General features: G+C 34.1%; 1 protein-coding gene across 1 annotated transcript in view; it reads right to left on the bottom strand.

Annotated features, from left to right (window-relative positions):
* Positions 1 to 17,223, bottom strand: part of LOC135202590 (thioredoxin domain-containing protein 11-like) — a 183,240-nt gene that overhangs the window by 72,093 nt on the left and 93,924 nt on the right. The window contains exons 7-12 of the mRNA XM_064232098.1: positions 13,411 to 13,608; positions 12,930 to 13,119; positions 12,352 to 12,496; positions 10,366 to 10,555; positions 9,476 to 9,620; positions 8,059 to 8,287 (exon numbers count right to left, since the gene is read on the bottom strand). Coding sequence (XP_064088168.1) covers positions 8,059 to 8,287; positions 9,476 to 9,620; positions 10,366 to 10,555; positions 12,352 to 12,496; positions 12,930 to 13,119; positions 13,411 to 13,608 — 1,097 coding nt within the window. The remainder of the gene's footprint in view (positions 1 to 8,058; positions 8,288 to 9,475; positions 9,621 to 10,365; positions 10,556 to 12,351; positions 12,497 to 12,929; positions 13,120 to 13,410; positions 13,609 to 17,223) is intronic.

Here is a 17,223-nt window from a genome sequence, read left to right as displayed (position 1 = left end):
TTTATAAATTTCACCATAAAATGCACTTTTTGTGATAAAACTATTTAAAAAACCAAGTGAGAACATTTTTAGTGTGTTTTTCTTGAGTTTTAACCAAAAAAAAATAGGCTGTTTTTAGCATTTTTATAAGGGTACCAAACATTCGTAGGTTCTAACTATTCACTGTGGGTCTGGTACGCATTCCATGCGAATATGGGGGGCCACTATATATATATATATACAGTAGTACCTCGAGATACAAAAGGCTCAACTTACGAAAAATCCAAGTTACGAAAGCCAATGCGAAAAATTTTACTGCTCTACATACGAAAAGTTTTCAAGATACGAAAGGTTGTTGCTGTAAAGTCCCGAGATTCGCCCGGACCACTGAGAACAATTTTAAAACTCCCGCGCCGCCAACTGAGTAAACTTGCCACCATCTCCCGCTCTCCCATTGGTTCCTGATGCTAGTCACTCCATAAGGTCCTGCTCTCCTATTGGTCAGCATCTACCCCTTGTGCTTTAAGTATTCTATTGGTAAAAGGTTGCTGTAAATTGAAAAAAACTTATTCATGCAATACATTTAATAAAGAAAACATTAGGTAAAGATAGATACAAAGAATAGAAATGAATGGTTATTATACTGTTTGGTAGTTTCAGTAGTTGAAGAGAGATAATGAAAATTTATGGCTTACTGTGGTAAAAGTGATTGCTTGGCGATCGTTCGATACTCGTAAGTGCTGGATGTAAACAGACGTTTGGAAGCTTTTTTTTGTTTGTTTATTATAGTTAATGGTTACTTAATAATTATTTGAAATGAGTACATGCAATACATTTAATAATAAAAAATTGTGAATTAGATATCATAAAATATAAAATAAATCAGACTACCAACAAATACGTATTTTTTAGAATTCTTCTTCTGTTTTATTATTACGTTACATATACGCATGTTTCATTATAGCTGTCGGTAACTCGGTATCTTCATTAGGTAAAAGATAGAATAAAGATAGAATTAAAAATGGTTATTATACTGTTTGGTGGTTTCATTAGTTGAAGAAGATACTAATGACAATTTATGGCTTACTGTGTGCTAGGAAAAATGATTGCTTGGCGCTCGTTCGATACTCTAAGACGGGTAAGAGCTGGATGTAAACAATCGATCGGAAGGTTTGTTTTTTGTTTGTTTGTGTATATAGTTAATGATTAATTAATAATTATTTTGAAATGAGTGCATACTGATTATTTATACATTTTATTGGCATATTCTAAGCTTTTAGCTCTTAGGTTTAGATGTCAGAATCATAGACTAGGCTACAGTAGCAACCGCTAACATAGGCTAGGCTTATTGCTAAGGGACATATGCTAAAGTCCTAATATATGCAGTAAAAATGGGGTTGAACATTACATGCAGTTGAATATTACTCAAGTATGTACAGTATTTTGCCTTTTTGGAGTCATATTTCTTCCGTCGTAACCCTAGAACATGTGTTTTAGGCCTGGAAATATAATTACTGGGGTGTTTTGGAGGGCTTGGAACGGATTAGCCATTTTACATGTAAAATGTGTTCCAAGTTACGAAAAACTCATAATACGAAGGCCGTCTCTGGCGGAACGGATTAATTTCGTATCTCGAGGTACCACTGTATATATATATATATATATATGTGTGTGTATATATATATATATATATATATATATATATATATATATATATATGTATGTGTGTGTGTGTGTGTATGTGTATATATATGTATAATATATATATATATATATGTAGTATATATATGTATGTATATATATGTAATATATATATGTATATGTAATAAGATATATATATATATATATATTATATTTATATATTAATATATATATATATATATATATATATATATATATAGATATATATATATAGATATATATACAGGCAGTCCCCGATTCACAAGGGTTCGGCTTACGACGTTCCGAGGTTAGGCGCTTTTAAATTATATTCATCAGAAATTATTTTCAGGGTTACCATGCCTATAAAGCTGATCTGGCAGAAGAAATGACACCAAATATGCAAAATAATCAATATTTGAAGGTTTTTTAATGCAAAATGCAATAAGAATACAGTTTACATAGTTTTTAATGCACCCAAAGCATTTAAAGTAGTTTTTAGCATTTTTGATGATGTTCCGGCTTACGACAATTTTCGGGTTACAATGCGTCTCAAGAACGGAACCCCGGTTGTAACCTGGGGACTGCCTGTATGTGTATATTATATATATATATATATATATGAAGGTTGTTGCCATGAAGGAAAAAAATGAAAAGCGAGATAGCCAAGCACTTTCGGTCGTACTAGACCTAAAGTGCTTGGCTATCTCGCTTTTCATTTTTTTTCCTTCGTAGCAAAAACCTTTATTTATACATAACAACACGTTTTATATACTTCGTGATCAAGTATATATATATATATATATATATATATATATATATATATATATATATATATATATATATAAATATAAAAGCCCATATAAACATCTTTGTGTCCTTCTGGTGCATATTTTTATTGACATTTATTTAATGCAGTACAGTACATATTGTACAAAATATAGTAAAGTTTTGTTACATGTGTATTTCAAGTGTGTATGTGTAAGAATGTATATGTACACATTAAGATAAGCTATGCACTTACTGTGCATCTGCTCACCTTTCTCTCTCTCTCTCTCCTCTCTAGAAAAAAGCATTTTTATGATAAAATATAGTTTTAACTATACTTAACCCAGTAATTATATAGCGAGTGAAACTCTTAGCTGTATAATAATACTGGGGAAGTTGTATAATTAAAAATATTTTTTATTGATTAGTTTGCTCACCTATCTCTTTCTAGTTATTCTTTATATCCGATAATCACATTTTATAAAGGGATACATATTAACTTTTATCAAAACTTGCAGTAAAATAACAATACACAATGAGAGAGAGAGAGAGAGAGAGAGAGAGAGAGAGAGAGAGAGAGAGAGAGAGAGAGAGAGAGAGAGAGAGAGAGAGAGAGAGAGAGAGGGAAGTGTTCAACAAATGGAATAAGTATAAGTATTTACATAGTATAGTAATACCTCACTCTTACGCTACATGAGTTGCACGAATTCATATACATAAACTTTTAATTGGCACCTAATTAGCATACGCGAGTTTTTCACAGACACGGGACATTTGAGAAACCCTGAAGATGTGCGTATGTTTAAAATTTGAAGTAATTTATAAGTTTTCATGCTTTTATGTATAATATCTGTATGAAAAATTTATAATTTTCATTTTTGTATGTGTATACATATGATATAAAGGTAATCACAGCATGTACAGTTAGTGTACTTTTACAAGATGTGATACCCATTTGCAAAGTGAATAAACTTTTCAAAAGATAATATCCCTGCAGAAAGTCCGTTTAATTTTTTAAATACATTTACATATAAGTTTTCATGCTTTCAAGTGTAAAACTGGTATGGAAAAAACTGGTATGGAAAATTTGATACAATGGCAGTACAGTCTTTACTGATAAAGAACATGATTTTGCATTGACTGAATTTTATCTTTACCCTCTACGAACATGAAGTTTACCTAGTGATAAGAAAATGTCTTTTACTGTGTGAGTGTAAAACAAAATGGCATCCCAAAAATTAGGGGTAACATTAGTATACGTACATATGTACCTACTGGAAGTGCACTAGTGTTGAAAATACGTACCTATTACAATACTGTACTCTATTTTTACGTCAACCATTTATTTCTTTTTTAAGAGTAATGTATTAAACTAACTTTTAAATGAAATTACAGTAACTTTAATTTAATTTAAAAGTTAGCTTAATAATTTGGGAGCATGATTAGGGTCATGTTTAGTGTTTAAATTCTACAAATAAACATTTATTAACATTTTCAGTGACCTTACTAAACTTATGCAAATCCTCGCCTTGTGCAAGGGGTTCTGGAACCTAACCTCAAATAAGTTTGAGGTATTACAGTAACACTATAAAGAAAATTATTGAATTTTAAAGTACTGTATATGCTCTGAGTTCATTTGTTGCAAATGCCATGTTCTCAATTCATCTGCCGATTACAAGTAAATTGTATTGAGAGTGCTCCTTTGCAACTTATAAGTATAGATTTTGTTTTGTGAGCCTATTCTGTACATACAGTACTTTATGTACAGTGTATTGACTTTATATCATAATCCTGTATTTAACAGGCATGCAGAGTACAGTAACCAACTTACAAACAATTCAGCATACAAATAGCTGTATGAAACGTAACTAGTCATAAGCAGGGGGTGTCTGTAGTTATTTTACTCCAAGCTTTGATAAGCTTAGTATTGCTTAATAAAATGTGAGTATGTATAATATAAGTATTACTATGTGCATTAGATATTTAGTCAAGTTTTTAAACCAACAGCATGAGATAGCCTAAGCTCAAATAGCTTATTAACAAGTTTTAGACAGTAAAAGGATTTTGGGATCATGTTACTATTAGCAAACCCATAATTTTGCAAGGGTGAGAAGGAGAGCGGAACTTGGATGACCTACTGGGTCGAAGGGAGCTAGCCATATTAGAAATCAGGTCATTACATAATATGCTTCCAAATAGACCACGCATGTCCCGAAAGTGGGAGCTCGAACGAAACTCTAGAATCCCACTTTGGGCTGAGCAAAGCTTCTATGCCAGTAGGGGTGTCATCGAAGATTGAGCCTGTGTCCTCCCTTCCAGATTACTGAATTCACGGATGAAATCAACAAACCTCTGAAAAAAGAAGACAGAAATGCATTGCTCTCCCCTTCCTCTGGCTCTGGCAAAGGAGAATGGCGATGCGAGGAGGAAGGTCTAGGAAGAACCTCGTCCTTCTCTAAAGCCACTGGAGAGGTCTCCCCCACATAGCTGGGCATCACGTTTCCCACTGGAAGAAATGGTATCCCAAAAGACTGAAGCCTCTGGGCAAGTGGGCTCAAGAACATATCCAGGAGATGCATCAAAAACAGTCTTGAGGAAAACTATGACCATGATTGTGCGATGTACCATGTACACGTTCGTGCAAAGGCTCACATACCCGGTCCTGAGATGGATAACATACACGGTCCTGAGATGGATCACGTACACGGTCGTGAGGTGACTCACGTACACGGCTGTGTGATGAATCATGTACACGTTTGCGGGATAAGGACCGACGAGCACTAGAACGTCTTGAGGGAGGAGACTGACCTTGAAGGTCAACATCTCTAGATAGAGAACAATGATACTGGGAACTCTCAGGGGAAGGAGATTTAGAAAGTCTAGTCATCTTGGGAGAAAAAAGCTGAGACGCATGTACACGGACCCAAACGTCTCAAGTCCTCGGGCATCGTTGTCACCCACACGTTCGTTATGAGAAATCTCAGAAGGTGCAAGGCACCTGAGTGGAAGGCAATTTAGAACTCTTAATTGGGGCTCTATCATCCTTACAGCAAACTCTAGTAGGAAGTGGAGATGGGGAGCCATCCACAACTGGAACACATATGTGTACGAGCAATGGAGAGACATGTCCATGTAGAGAAGATGGCGAACCACTCCTCTCATTCTCTAACATCTGACTCTTGTACAAGTAGGAGGAGAAGGAGATTGAGTGGGGGAAGGCTCTCTTCTTCTATGCTGTCACGTTATATTCTTTGTAGGGGGAACTGCAGATCTCTCATGAAGAACGGAGTCCATTTTATCAAACATCGCCTGAAAGAACGTCTCCGAGGAAGGCAGAGCAGACGACAGAGACATGGAAGGTAATGATGTCACAGCTTGAGACGGAGGGTGAACCAACACTGCAGTTGATGTCATAGGTTGAGTGGAAGCTGTGAGTGACGTCAAGACATTCGGCATGGGAGCATGAGCCAATGACTTCACTGGTGGGAAGATAAGTGGCGACCCAGCAGACGATATTGTTGATAGCTCCGGCCCGCTTGAAGACATCACATGTGTACCAAAGTAGTGTAGCCCAGGAGGAACTGCCAGTGAGACTAGGGGAGGCTGGCAAGCAGACAAGAAATGCAACAGCAAACCATAGGCCAAGGGATGCCCAAACCGCCACCATCTTATTGAACTCCAAATATGAAACAAAGGGAGCTGGAGGTGGAGCCTCCTCTCCTGAGGATGAAATCGTCTCTCGCAAGAGAAGGGGCCTCATTAAGCATAAAACTTTCATGCACCACCCAATACTTCCAAAGATGAATCAATGGAAGAAAAGGGTGGGAACACAGGAACAAAAGATGCAAGGGAAGACTACTGGAAGGAGACACTGATATATCTGCCTGGGGAGGTAAAAAACCCTCCCAAGATGGTTAAGTCGACAAATTACAGTGTTCCCTCTTCTTATATAAAGCCTTCCACTGAGATATAGGCCAGGAACAACATTCTGGGCACGAATTAGAGATAGTACAAAAAATCGCACAGCACCTACTGCAAGTCGAATAGGGATCTGTAATAGAAGACGCCAAAAATCTGGAACATGGAAATCCCTGAATGCCAGGACATCTACGTTGACAGGGCTTGGAACGCTTAGAGGAGTCCATGATCAAAGGACAGACACACACACACTCTAAAATGCAAAGAAATAATAGGCAAACAAAGCAACCGGCTTGGGAAGGAGATCACAAAGCGGCTACTCTCCAAGAGGGTCAGAGAAAGACTGATGCGTCACAAGGTCCCAAGCTTGATCAGTGACCAGCTTCCACCTCATACAGCGTATGGGTTTCCAGATGCCACAGATTCCTTGCTTTACAATCTTTGATTGATTTTAACCAGTTTCCAGCTGGCACTAGTAGATTATCTCATTGTTAAGACCTCAGGTTTGTAAGCTATGGAAAAATGCCAAATTGATTAAAAATTTGCCATACATACATATGTATATATAATATATGTACGTAACATAATATTGTCTTGAAATAGTGGGTTTGCTCATCTTGACATGATCTGTATTTCGAGAATTTTTGTATGGCACACCAAAGGTGTAACGAAACTTTAATATGCTCTGCACACACACACACATTGGAAGAAATTTTCATTATATTTATAATGGGGAAATAGCCAAAATGTAGGTAAAATTGTAGCTACTCTGTATAAAATCAGCAGTGCACATTTTCTTATTATGCATGTATCTATTATTGAACATGATACCGACTGCAAAACCCTCCCTAAAAAACTTTCTTTATTGGTATATAACTAATTAGAACAGGAATTATCATGAAAGTTAAAGTTACAAACAAATGGCCAGACCTATGAAGCTCAGAACATTTCAGCTTACCTCCTTCCAATAGTTGTAACCCTCGAAATAATGTTCACTGTACATAATTTCTATTTCACCTACTCCTAATGTAATAAGACTTCATTTCACAAGATTCCTCAATTAAGAAAACCAAAAGAAAAATTATGATCAAAATACCATGAGTATATAAAATATATTTCTGGCAGCAGCAAACACGAAGGTGACAGTAATGTTCAAAAATTTCAATGAAACATTTGAAAATTAGATTTTTATTTGATTTTGTTGTCATTTATTGAATTATTGCAGAACTTTTTTTACACTAGTAGTCTCAGTTAGAAGAAATCAAGATTTTTTGAGTCATTAGAAACTGCAGTACCTGGTTATGTGCTATTGTTTTAAGACATGCAGAACAATGTAACCCTTATTGCCAATGACCTATAAGAGATCATAAAGTACCTGCAAGTTTTTTTATGTAGTGTATACTCTCCAGTTTAATTATCTGACATTGTAACAGACTTGTCTTGATACAATGTCTTTATCCATAGTTAATTTTTATTCAATATATGTCTTGATACACTGTCCTTTATCCATAGTTAATTTTTATTCAATATATGTCTTGATACACTGTCCTTTATCCATAGTTAATTTTTATTCAATATAAGTTCACTTCATTAGTTTATGTATTTGGTTGAAAAATTAACTACAGTACTTTATTCTAGAATTAAAGAAATATACTATTAGTGCAACATCCATAACAGGCAAATATTACAGGATATAGTATATTTGGTTAGGTATGCATGTACATCGCTACTTACCTATCTAACAAACCATTTGTGTAGTTAAGAATGAAGTTCACTAAAGTCGGCTTCGACAAACTAGCATCCATAACAAAATGTGTCTCCTTTTCAAGATCTACGATGACAGCAGCAGTATTTCGAGGTTCCCTGGCCGTCATGTTCACACCTAATCTCAACGCTATATTCTTGTTATGAAGAGAATCAATGGCAACGAATGACAAAGACTTGTTAGTTCTACACCCCAACCCTGAAATACATATAAATATAACATCAATTACCATTGCATAACTCATGAATAACTATAAAAGTATGGCATCATGAAAAATACATTATTAACTGAAACTGTTCCTTATTTCTATAAAAATGCAGTTTACAGTCATGTACATTCACCTAACATTTAGAAGGAACAGCTGAAGTAAATTTCAAATAAATTACTGTTGATAATCCCTTGCAGAGGTACTCCTTGCAGCATGCCTATGAATCAACTTTAAATGGCTCTAAATGTTCTTTGCAGAGTCCCTCTGGATTAGCTGCACTGCTTTCTGCAAGTTTCCTTTAATCTCTTCTTATTTAGCTATCAGCTATTCAACTTCTTTAACTTTACCATGCTAAAATTTCCACCACTTAAAGAGTACAGTATCTGTAAATGTACCTCTGTTGTCCTGTTAAAATAATCTATGTTATAAACACAGTTAGTATTAGTGTCAAGTACTTTTAATAATGCCAATGTCAAATTCATGGATTCTTTGGGCTGTCTCAAAGGATTATTAAATGGTATTTATGATAAATCAAAGTTGTGTTAAGTATACATTCAAGGCAAAACAGTAAAGATGAAGTTAATGCAGACATAAAGAATAGTAAATATAAAACATAAAGGCAAATGTGTTAAGAAAAACTTGGATGCAACACTTTACCTACATAAATAATTACAATAAATGGTATCTACTGACCTTCCTGGTCAGATTTTTAATCTTGTTTAACACTCTTACCTCACATTTTACTCCTCACTCTTAAGAGTGAACATTTTTGCAATTATATTCTCAAGCAAAGTGTACATCATGATTGCCATTTACATTGCACAAGAAACTGTTCTATCACTGCTGCATTACATATTAAGCAACAATGGCATATACTTCATGATTTTAAGGCAGGATTTCCTAGAGAAACTTTCCCAGAAAAACAGCTATCCTTTTGATTGGTAATTTGGCCCCCATAAGGTTTTTCCCAAAATACTCACAAAAACATATGGCAGTAAATGACTTTGTGGGCTGAATATAAACTATACTATACAAAACATAAGTCACTCATAAGTCACTCACAAATGACTTTATATTATACTGTTAATTTTAAAAATACTACTATAAAGAACTAAAATATTTGTAAATATCATACTTTCAGAATAAGACTAACACTTCAAATTTCAAAATTTAAATACCTGTTAAACCTGGTGCTGGTTGGTTGTCCTTTAGCAAAGCTGGAGCTGCCAAAAGAGACCCATGAAATAGCCTTTTGCACTGATCCTCTGCAGACACAGCAACAAGTTTCTCAATTCTGTCATCCTTTAGACCTCCCTCAACAGGCTATAGTGAGAAAGAAAAATATCTTCAATGATTCTAAATGAAGAATATATAAAAAAAATGCATGGAAAATCCTAAAACAGTTTTCACTGCTTATTAAATTGAATACATACCCCAAAAAGCTGACAACCATTACGTTTTTGTTTAAATTATAAAACATATTCATTCCCAGATAGACACAAGCAAGTACTTTTACATACTGAATTACCATTTACTAATATAAGTAATTTGGCATACAGATCTATGAAATCTAAAATAATTAAGAAAATGAAAAAAATTATTGAAATCCCAGATTACTGTCATTACATGTCAAGGGACAGATAAGATAGGATAGATAGATAGATAGATAGATAGATAGTGATAGATAGATATATATATTATATAATAGATATATATATATATATAATATATATATATATATATATATATATATATATATAGAATATAATATATATATATATATATATATATATATATATATATATATATACATATATATGGCAGAGTTGACCTACAGCATTGTACTAAACAGTCTATTATAAGAAAGGACATCCTACAAAGTCCTCACAAAGGTCACAAATTCAAAATTCAGATTAACCATGAAGTACACATACAGTACCTATATTCCTACTAAACTTCAACTTCCCGACAGAATCGGCGATCAATTTGATAATGACAAGCATATTTCTCAAAGAAATGGCAAGTCCATATTACTATACACATTAAGACACATCAAGGACCTTCTCACATTGCTTTCAGTTAGTTTTTCTTCACTAGATGTATTTGGAATAGGTTCTTTGTCATTTGCTGTGTTGTTACGCTGACAGCAAACCGAGTAGTGTTGCCAAGGAGTATACTGAAGCATCAGTTCCCGGCACGAATCACTAAAGACAGTCATAAGGTTGTTAACATGCTGAAGTAGATCTGATTCCTCTGCACTGAAAATGACATCATATCGGGGAGATTAGTTGCAGTGTAAATTTCATGAAAAAAGAATGTAATTAGTCATCTCTCACTTATCAGCACTTACAAATTCAAAGGTGTACCAGAAGGGGCAAAATCCTGAAACAGGAAAAGCACTTATCTGCTTAACCTACACTAACCTACCCTACTTTGAAATTCACTTTTCCTACTCTATCCTTATTCTGTAAAATAATGCATATGAAATCTTGACAAGCTAGACTGGGATATGATACGAGATTTCATGACTGACTATCCTAACTATCCTACATAGACAGAGTTGGAGTGTATTGTATTTGAATACCTATACACAAAACTACAATAATGCATTATCATTTCTACAAAAATCAAATTAAACAAAATGTTGTACTATTTCATTTCTTTTAGTTGTTGAGTGTTGGTCAGGGGGTAGGCTAGCCTATTCAGCTCAGTCCCTAATTGGGACTACTATTTCACTTACAAAATAAAAGTTATTTTTTTAAAATTTATACTGTAACTTGAGATCGGTTAACATTAACTATAAACCCATCATAGACAATCAGAATTTAATACAGGGTAAAACAGAGCTCCATTTTATTTTCTGCTGAAGGCATAACAAGACAACTATACATCTGAAGTGTGCAATAGCCTATATTGGTCCTTAATACTAATATAATGTAGTGTAATTATAATAATAGAAAACAAAAACATGGAATTCTCAAAAGAGATGTTCTAAAGCTTTACAGTAGTACTGCAATTTGTGAAACAATTATCCCAGTCCACTAATTTCCCTTGATTTGATACTGTCATAGCTATGTTTTATACTGAATTTAAAATTGGAACACAATAAGCCCTTACTTTAAAGTTCTGAAATTTACTATGCATATTTACTTTAAATTCTGAAGTCAAATAAAATATAAACTTTGAATTTAATAATACAATGTATTTTAGATGAAGATGTAAACACTGTATTCAGCATTGTAGTCAAAAGAACCATCCCAACTGTGGTAAAATTGCAGCATAAACTGGGTGAATATTATACCTCAACAACCCAATGCCAAAGCCATTATGACTAATATTTCCCATTTCACCAAAACCCCTTCAACATCATTCAGCCAATCTGCACATGACAGTCACAGCACACCAATAGGTATGGTGCAAGCTCATCTGGCTATGCAGTTGTTGAAATAGTAGCTCACTTCCACTAGAGTACAATCTATTTTCTTCTCATTCAAAAAGTTTTAACTTTTTAAGAAATTTTGTACATTTAAGGCTGTATACTTTTCTTGCCGCAAAAAAAGAGAGCAGTTGACACCATAGTGCAGAAACAGGAAGATGTACTTAAGCAAGATATAACTGAATGTAAAAATAGTGCACATCAAATATGAAAATAATACAGACAAATAAATCCTGGCATTCAATACTTATTATTTTTAATGTTTTAGGAAAACATTTTATAGTAACTATAAGAGCCCAACATCATTATCATAAAATAAAGTATGTCTAACATAATCAACTTAACCTCTGGACACTGTTTTAGTTAACATATAAAGCTGTTTAATCATTTGTCTTACAAATCTGTATTCCTAATATGTAGTAAATGTAAATTAGTTACTTTTCCTAATGCAGGAACTCAGAAGAGTCTACTTGAGACTCAGAGGTCTGGAAAAACTAACACCTATTAATAATAATAATCCTAATGCAGGAGTTACATTTTCAAATATTAAAAGACCTGACATGAAAAGTGTATACTGCTCCCAATCTATATTAATACAAGCTGCATCATAAGACTTACAAGGAACTTGGAGTTGAACAGTGTGTACTGTGTGTGTCATCAAGTTTAGGAGGGCCATGGATACAGACATCACAAACTTTTTCATCACTTCTGTCAACAGTACTCCTACTGTCCGAGGGTGACATAGTTCGGCAACAGGTTTCATCTAAAAATCGAAATTCAGATGATGACTAGTTACATGCTACTGCATCACATGAAAGTTAACAATATTAACAGGATACTGCATCTAATACCAATAACTCTTACTATACATTTTATAGATGCACAGGAATTTAAGTTATATAAAGGGAGTCACAATTAGGTAAATTTAGAGGTTAATATAATCAATCTCTTTCTCTCTGATATTCATTCAAATTTATATATCTTTATATGCACTAGTTATACCAATCCTTCCATTCAAAACTGTTTGTTCACTCCCAGCCACATAACAAACGCACTCATATTTAACCTTCCATTCATGGAGAGAGCATTGAAAATGTGTGGGGGCAGTTATCCACTAGATGATTTCTAACATAAAACCTCATCCATCACTGCTTTTGCATGCCTTATGGAAGCATCAAAAATGAATTTTCATGTACCTTGAAAATTGAAGTGAGGTCTTGAAAGATGTATGACACTGAGCTGCTCCTTAAGGTATGACTTGCAAATCCTTTCAGCTTGTCTCAACTGCCCACGGCCTCTAGATCTCATAGAACCCAAATATTGTCCAAGGTTGCTAACACGACTTGACTGCTCACAATTGTAATAATCTAGCGAAACCTCCCGTAGCTTCAAATAACACAATTGATATTAATAAAATGCAAGAGATTTAAGTCTGTATGAACTACTACATTAAAAGGACCCAGAGAAGAAAAAATATTACTAACAATTATTAACAGATACATCCCCAAATTACATAAAAAAAGAATTCTATAATGAACATCTGACTGCATTAGCAACAGATATATGTCTAATTTTACTGCAATAAAATTACAACACAAGATTTCAATTGTAGAGTACATACTTCAACTAACTATTAAAAAATTTCACGTTGCACATTAATTTTAACATCTCACTCACCAATGAAAATGGATCATTAGCTGAATAATAAGGATTATCTGGAGTAAACACAATCAGAGATGGTCCACTTTGTAAAACCTTATTCAAAGCTAAACTCTTGGTGCCAGGAACCTCAATCCATGTTGCTGTTTCATCCAATCGCTTGAATGCCCAATTGGTGATACTTTCACTGTCAGCTGTGGTGGCTGCTGTATACACCTGGAAGAAACAAAGTTTCAGTCATAAGGAAATTTTGGGGGCCAAGGAGGCACTGTACAGTAATACTAAACCTCTGTAATAAAAAAATGATCAGGCAAAAAACAATATGTCATAGTCTGCTCATCATTCCATTATCCAGCATTGCCAGTTAAATGATAAAGTAATAAGTACAAGTTCTGTGGGAAAGCTAGCCTGCAAGCTGGCTCAGTCCCTTTCTTCTCTCCTGCATGAGAAAATGACATTTTCATAATAATGCTTATCAATAGTACTTACCCAGTAATTACTTAGCTAAGAGTTTCTACTCACATGGCAGCTTAAATTTTGAAATTCGCAGTAGCCATTCTTTTGTTTAGGTAGGTAACTAGCCCTGCCCACTTTCCCCTTGCTAGCTAGATGTGGCAATTGCAGAAGAGAAGGGCATTTTGTTAGAATGGATAAGAGCCCCAGAAGTCATTGTAACAATTGTGGAACTGATGGGTAACAAACAGAAATGTGTAAAAGTAAAAATGTAAATCAGGAAAATTAGATATGGAGGGGTTTACTGTGGTAAATCCTAAGATTTTAATGGGATAGGGGTGTTAAATGTTAGTGGGAGCACTAGAGAGAAATGGAACCATTGTTTATGCATAGTGATAGATTTGAAAGTGCTGGTGGATACTGGTTGTGAAGGAAATGCAGTGTATAGAAAAGTGTTTGATGAATGGAGGGATTACTATTAAGAATAGATGAGTGTAGAGGTTATGTTAAAAGTATTGGAGGGTCGAGGTAAAAGCAGATGTTACGTTCAGAAGATCAGTAAGAATTGCTGGCATAGATGGAGGATGATGACTTTTTGTGTTGATGGAGCAAGCAAAAAGTACGATATGTTCTTGGGCTATGGTTTTTTGAAAAATAATAGAATAATATATGTCTGGATATGGAAATGATAGAAATTAGAATGGAGAAAGACACTAGTGTACTGTTATATGTCCAGAGAGATGGTAAAACTGGGGGAAAAGTGATATTGGGAGTGAGATATACACCGCAGAGAATGTAAAACTACCGAATGAAGAGGGACAAATAGTTAAGTGTGAAAATACGATGGAATGAGAACGTTGTCATCAAAGTAAATGAAGCTGGAATAATGTAAATGGTAGAAAGAGGCGATGCTTGTTATAAAATAAAAGACAAGCTCATGTATTTGATGGGATAATATATAAACAATCCAAAACTTTGTGAACAGTTAGGTGGTAATACCAGTAAGAAAAGATCGAGAGGACTATGTTGCAAAGATAGGTTGGGAACTTTAAACAGCATTACAGATTTGAGCGATGATAGGTATGATGGGGAGAGCGAGGTGAAGGTCAGTGGTAAAAAGTTAAAAGGAAAAAGTGAAGCTGAGTGAGAAGCTGAACGGGAAAGAAAAGCAAGAAGTATATGATATGTAATGGGAAAGGAAAGGAGCGTTAAGTCAAGAAGGGTAAAGGGGTTTATTTTCTCTGGTAAGAGGGATTGTGGTAGTTAGTTTTTGTATGATAAGGGAAAAGAAGTTTATTTCTTTAGGAATACCCCGAACTTATGCGAGGTTAGGTTCTAGACCCCCTCGCGTAGGGGAAGTTTCGCGTAAGTTGGGCACGGTCTCTAAAATTGCTAATAAATGCTTACTTCTAGAGTTTGAACACTAAATATGACCCTAATCATGCTTCCTAAGTACCAGGCTTTTTTCGTACGTATACTAACATTACCCCTAACTCATGGGATGCCATTTTCTGTTTCTGTCTGAGTAAAAGTTTTCTTTGCATCACTAGGTAAACTTCATAAGTCAGTCATAACAAAGTCACATAATTCAATAAAATAAAGAAGACATGTATGTACATAAGTAATGTTTGCAGAGGGCAAAGGTAAAATTCAATCAATCTAAAATCATGAACTAGTGTGAGAGCTAATGTTTTCAAGTCGAAATATGACTTGAATACATCTTGTTGTGATTGTGAACTAAATTATTTTTTTTTCATTAATAGATTGCGTTGGTGGTGTGTTTATTGTGTAAAAAAAATTACATACGTAATTCCGTTCGCTATTTTAATTTTATTTCATTATAATATGTGCTTTAAAAACAACAGTAAAATGTGTTATTTCAAGCCCAGTAGTTTTGATTAAAATGAGTTTCTCTCAATTTTATCTACAGTTATGTCTGATGGCATAAGTTTCCAGGAGTTTTATCCTTGTTGCTAGTGTAAGATAAAAGTCATTAGCAGCTTGAAAAGTTTTCTCAGCTTCAGCTACAACTTGGTTTAAATTTGACAGTATATTTCCTTGTTGATCTTTGATCTATAGCAAATAAAGTTATTACATAAAAATATCTGTCCTATTCTACATAACGTCATTTATAACATAACTGTGGTACAGTGATACCTCATTTGTCGAATGTTTCTTATGTCGAACTTTCCGTTTTTCGAACAAAATTTTCAAGAATGCTCATACTTCGAACTGACTGATTATCTGGTTTATACTTGTATTCAACGGCCTACTGTGTCTTACAAGTTAAACTGTATTAATTTTTTTCATTTACAATTTACGTATAGTTTAATGATAACAATATTCGACAAAATAAATAAAAGTAAAAAGCATTTATTATAAAATATAGCTTTCAATATAACATTTAGAATAAAAGATGTATAAAATAGTACGCGGTGACGTCACGCCCAGCTGACTTGAGACTGAACGAGAGAGCATTGATATGTTGAGGAGAGAAGAAGAGAGAGTTAACATATTACTGTATGTATATAAAAGCAATAACAATTCGCACAAAAAGGGAATTTACCGATGAATTATCATAAAGATAAAATATGAAAAAAAAAAAATCTTAATTGAGCCAGTGTTCGGTGCGCCGAGTAAGACAGTCTAGTTAAACAATATTAATAAAATAGCAAATGAAAGAACAAAGCTTTTCACAATAGAATTTAGCACAAATGATTAACAAAATCATTCGTCATTGCAGTGATACACAGCTAACTTGAGGTAAAGGGAGGGAGCGTTATATTTTTGAGGAATAATGAATGAATGATTTTAAGATATCATGCGTTGTGGTATTGTTGAGGAGTGAAGAGACAGTAAAATCTTTACTATAATATGTACGTAAAAGCAGTACCAATTCACATAAAATATAAAATGTTATTTCACAATATATTTAACATATGAAAACAATAAAATGCAATACAGGAAAAAAGTCTTAATTGAGCCAGTGTTCGGTGTGCCGAGTGAGACGGTCGAGTTGAACAATATTAACAAAATAGTGAGTGAAAGAACAAAGCTTTTCACAATAAAATTCAGCAAAAATGATTAACAAAATCATTCGTCGTTGCGGCGATACACAGCTAACTTGAGGCAGAGGGAGGGAGCATTTATATTTTTAAGGAATAAATGAATGAATGATTTTAAGTTATCGTGCGTTGTGGTATTGTTGAGGAGAGAAGACAGTAAAATCTGTACTATAATATGTACATAAAAGCAGTACCAATTCACATAAAAAATAAAATTATTTCACAATAAATTTAACATAATGATAAAACATGAAAACAAATGCATAGAGTAAATAGAAAAAAAAGCTTGCTCAAGTCAGTGTTTGGTGCGCTG

Source organism: Macrobrachium nipponense, chromosome 30 (genome assembly GCF_015104395.2).
Source record: "Macrobrachium nipponense isolate FS-2020 chromosome 30, ASM1510439v2, whole genome shotgun sequence".
Classification (NCBI taxonomy): domain Eukaryota; kingdom Metazoa; phylum Arthropoda; class Malacostraca; order Decapoda; family Palaemonidae; genus Macrobrachium; species Macrobrachium nipponense.
Note: the sequence above shows the minus strand (reverse complement) of the source record. Positions and strands in the feature narration are given on the sequence as shown.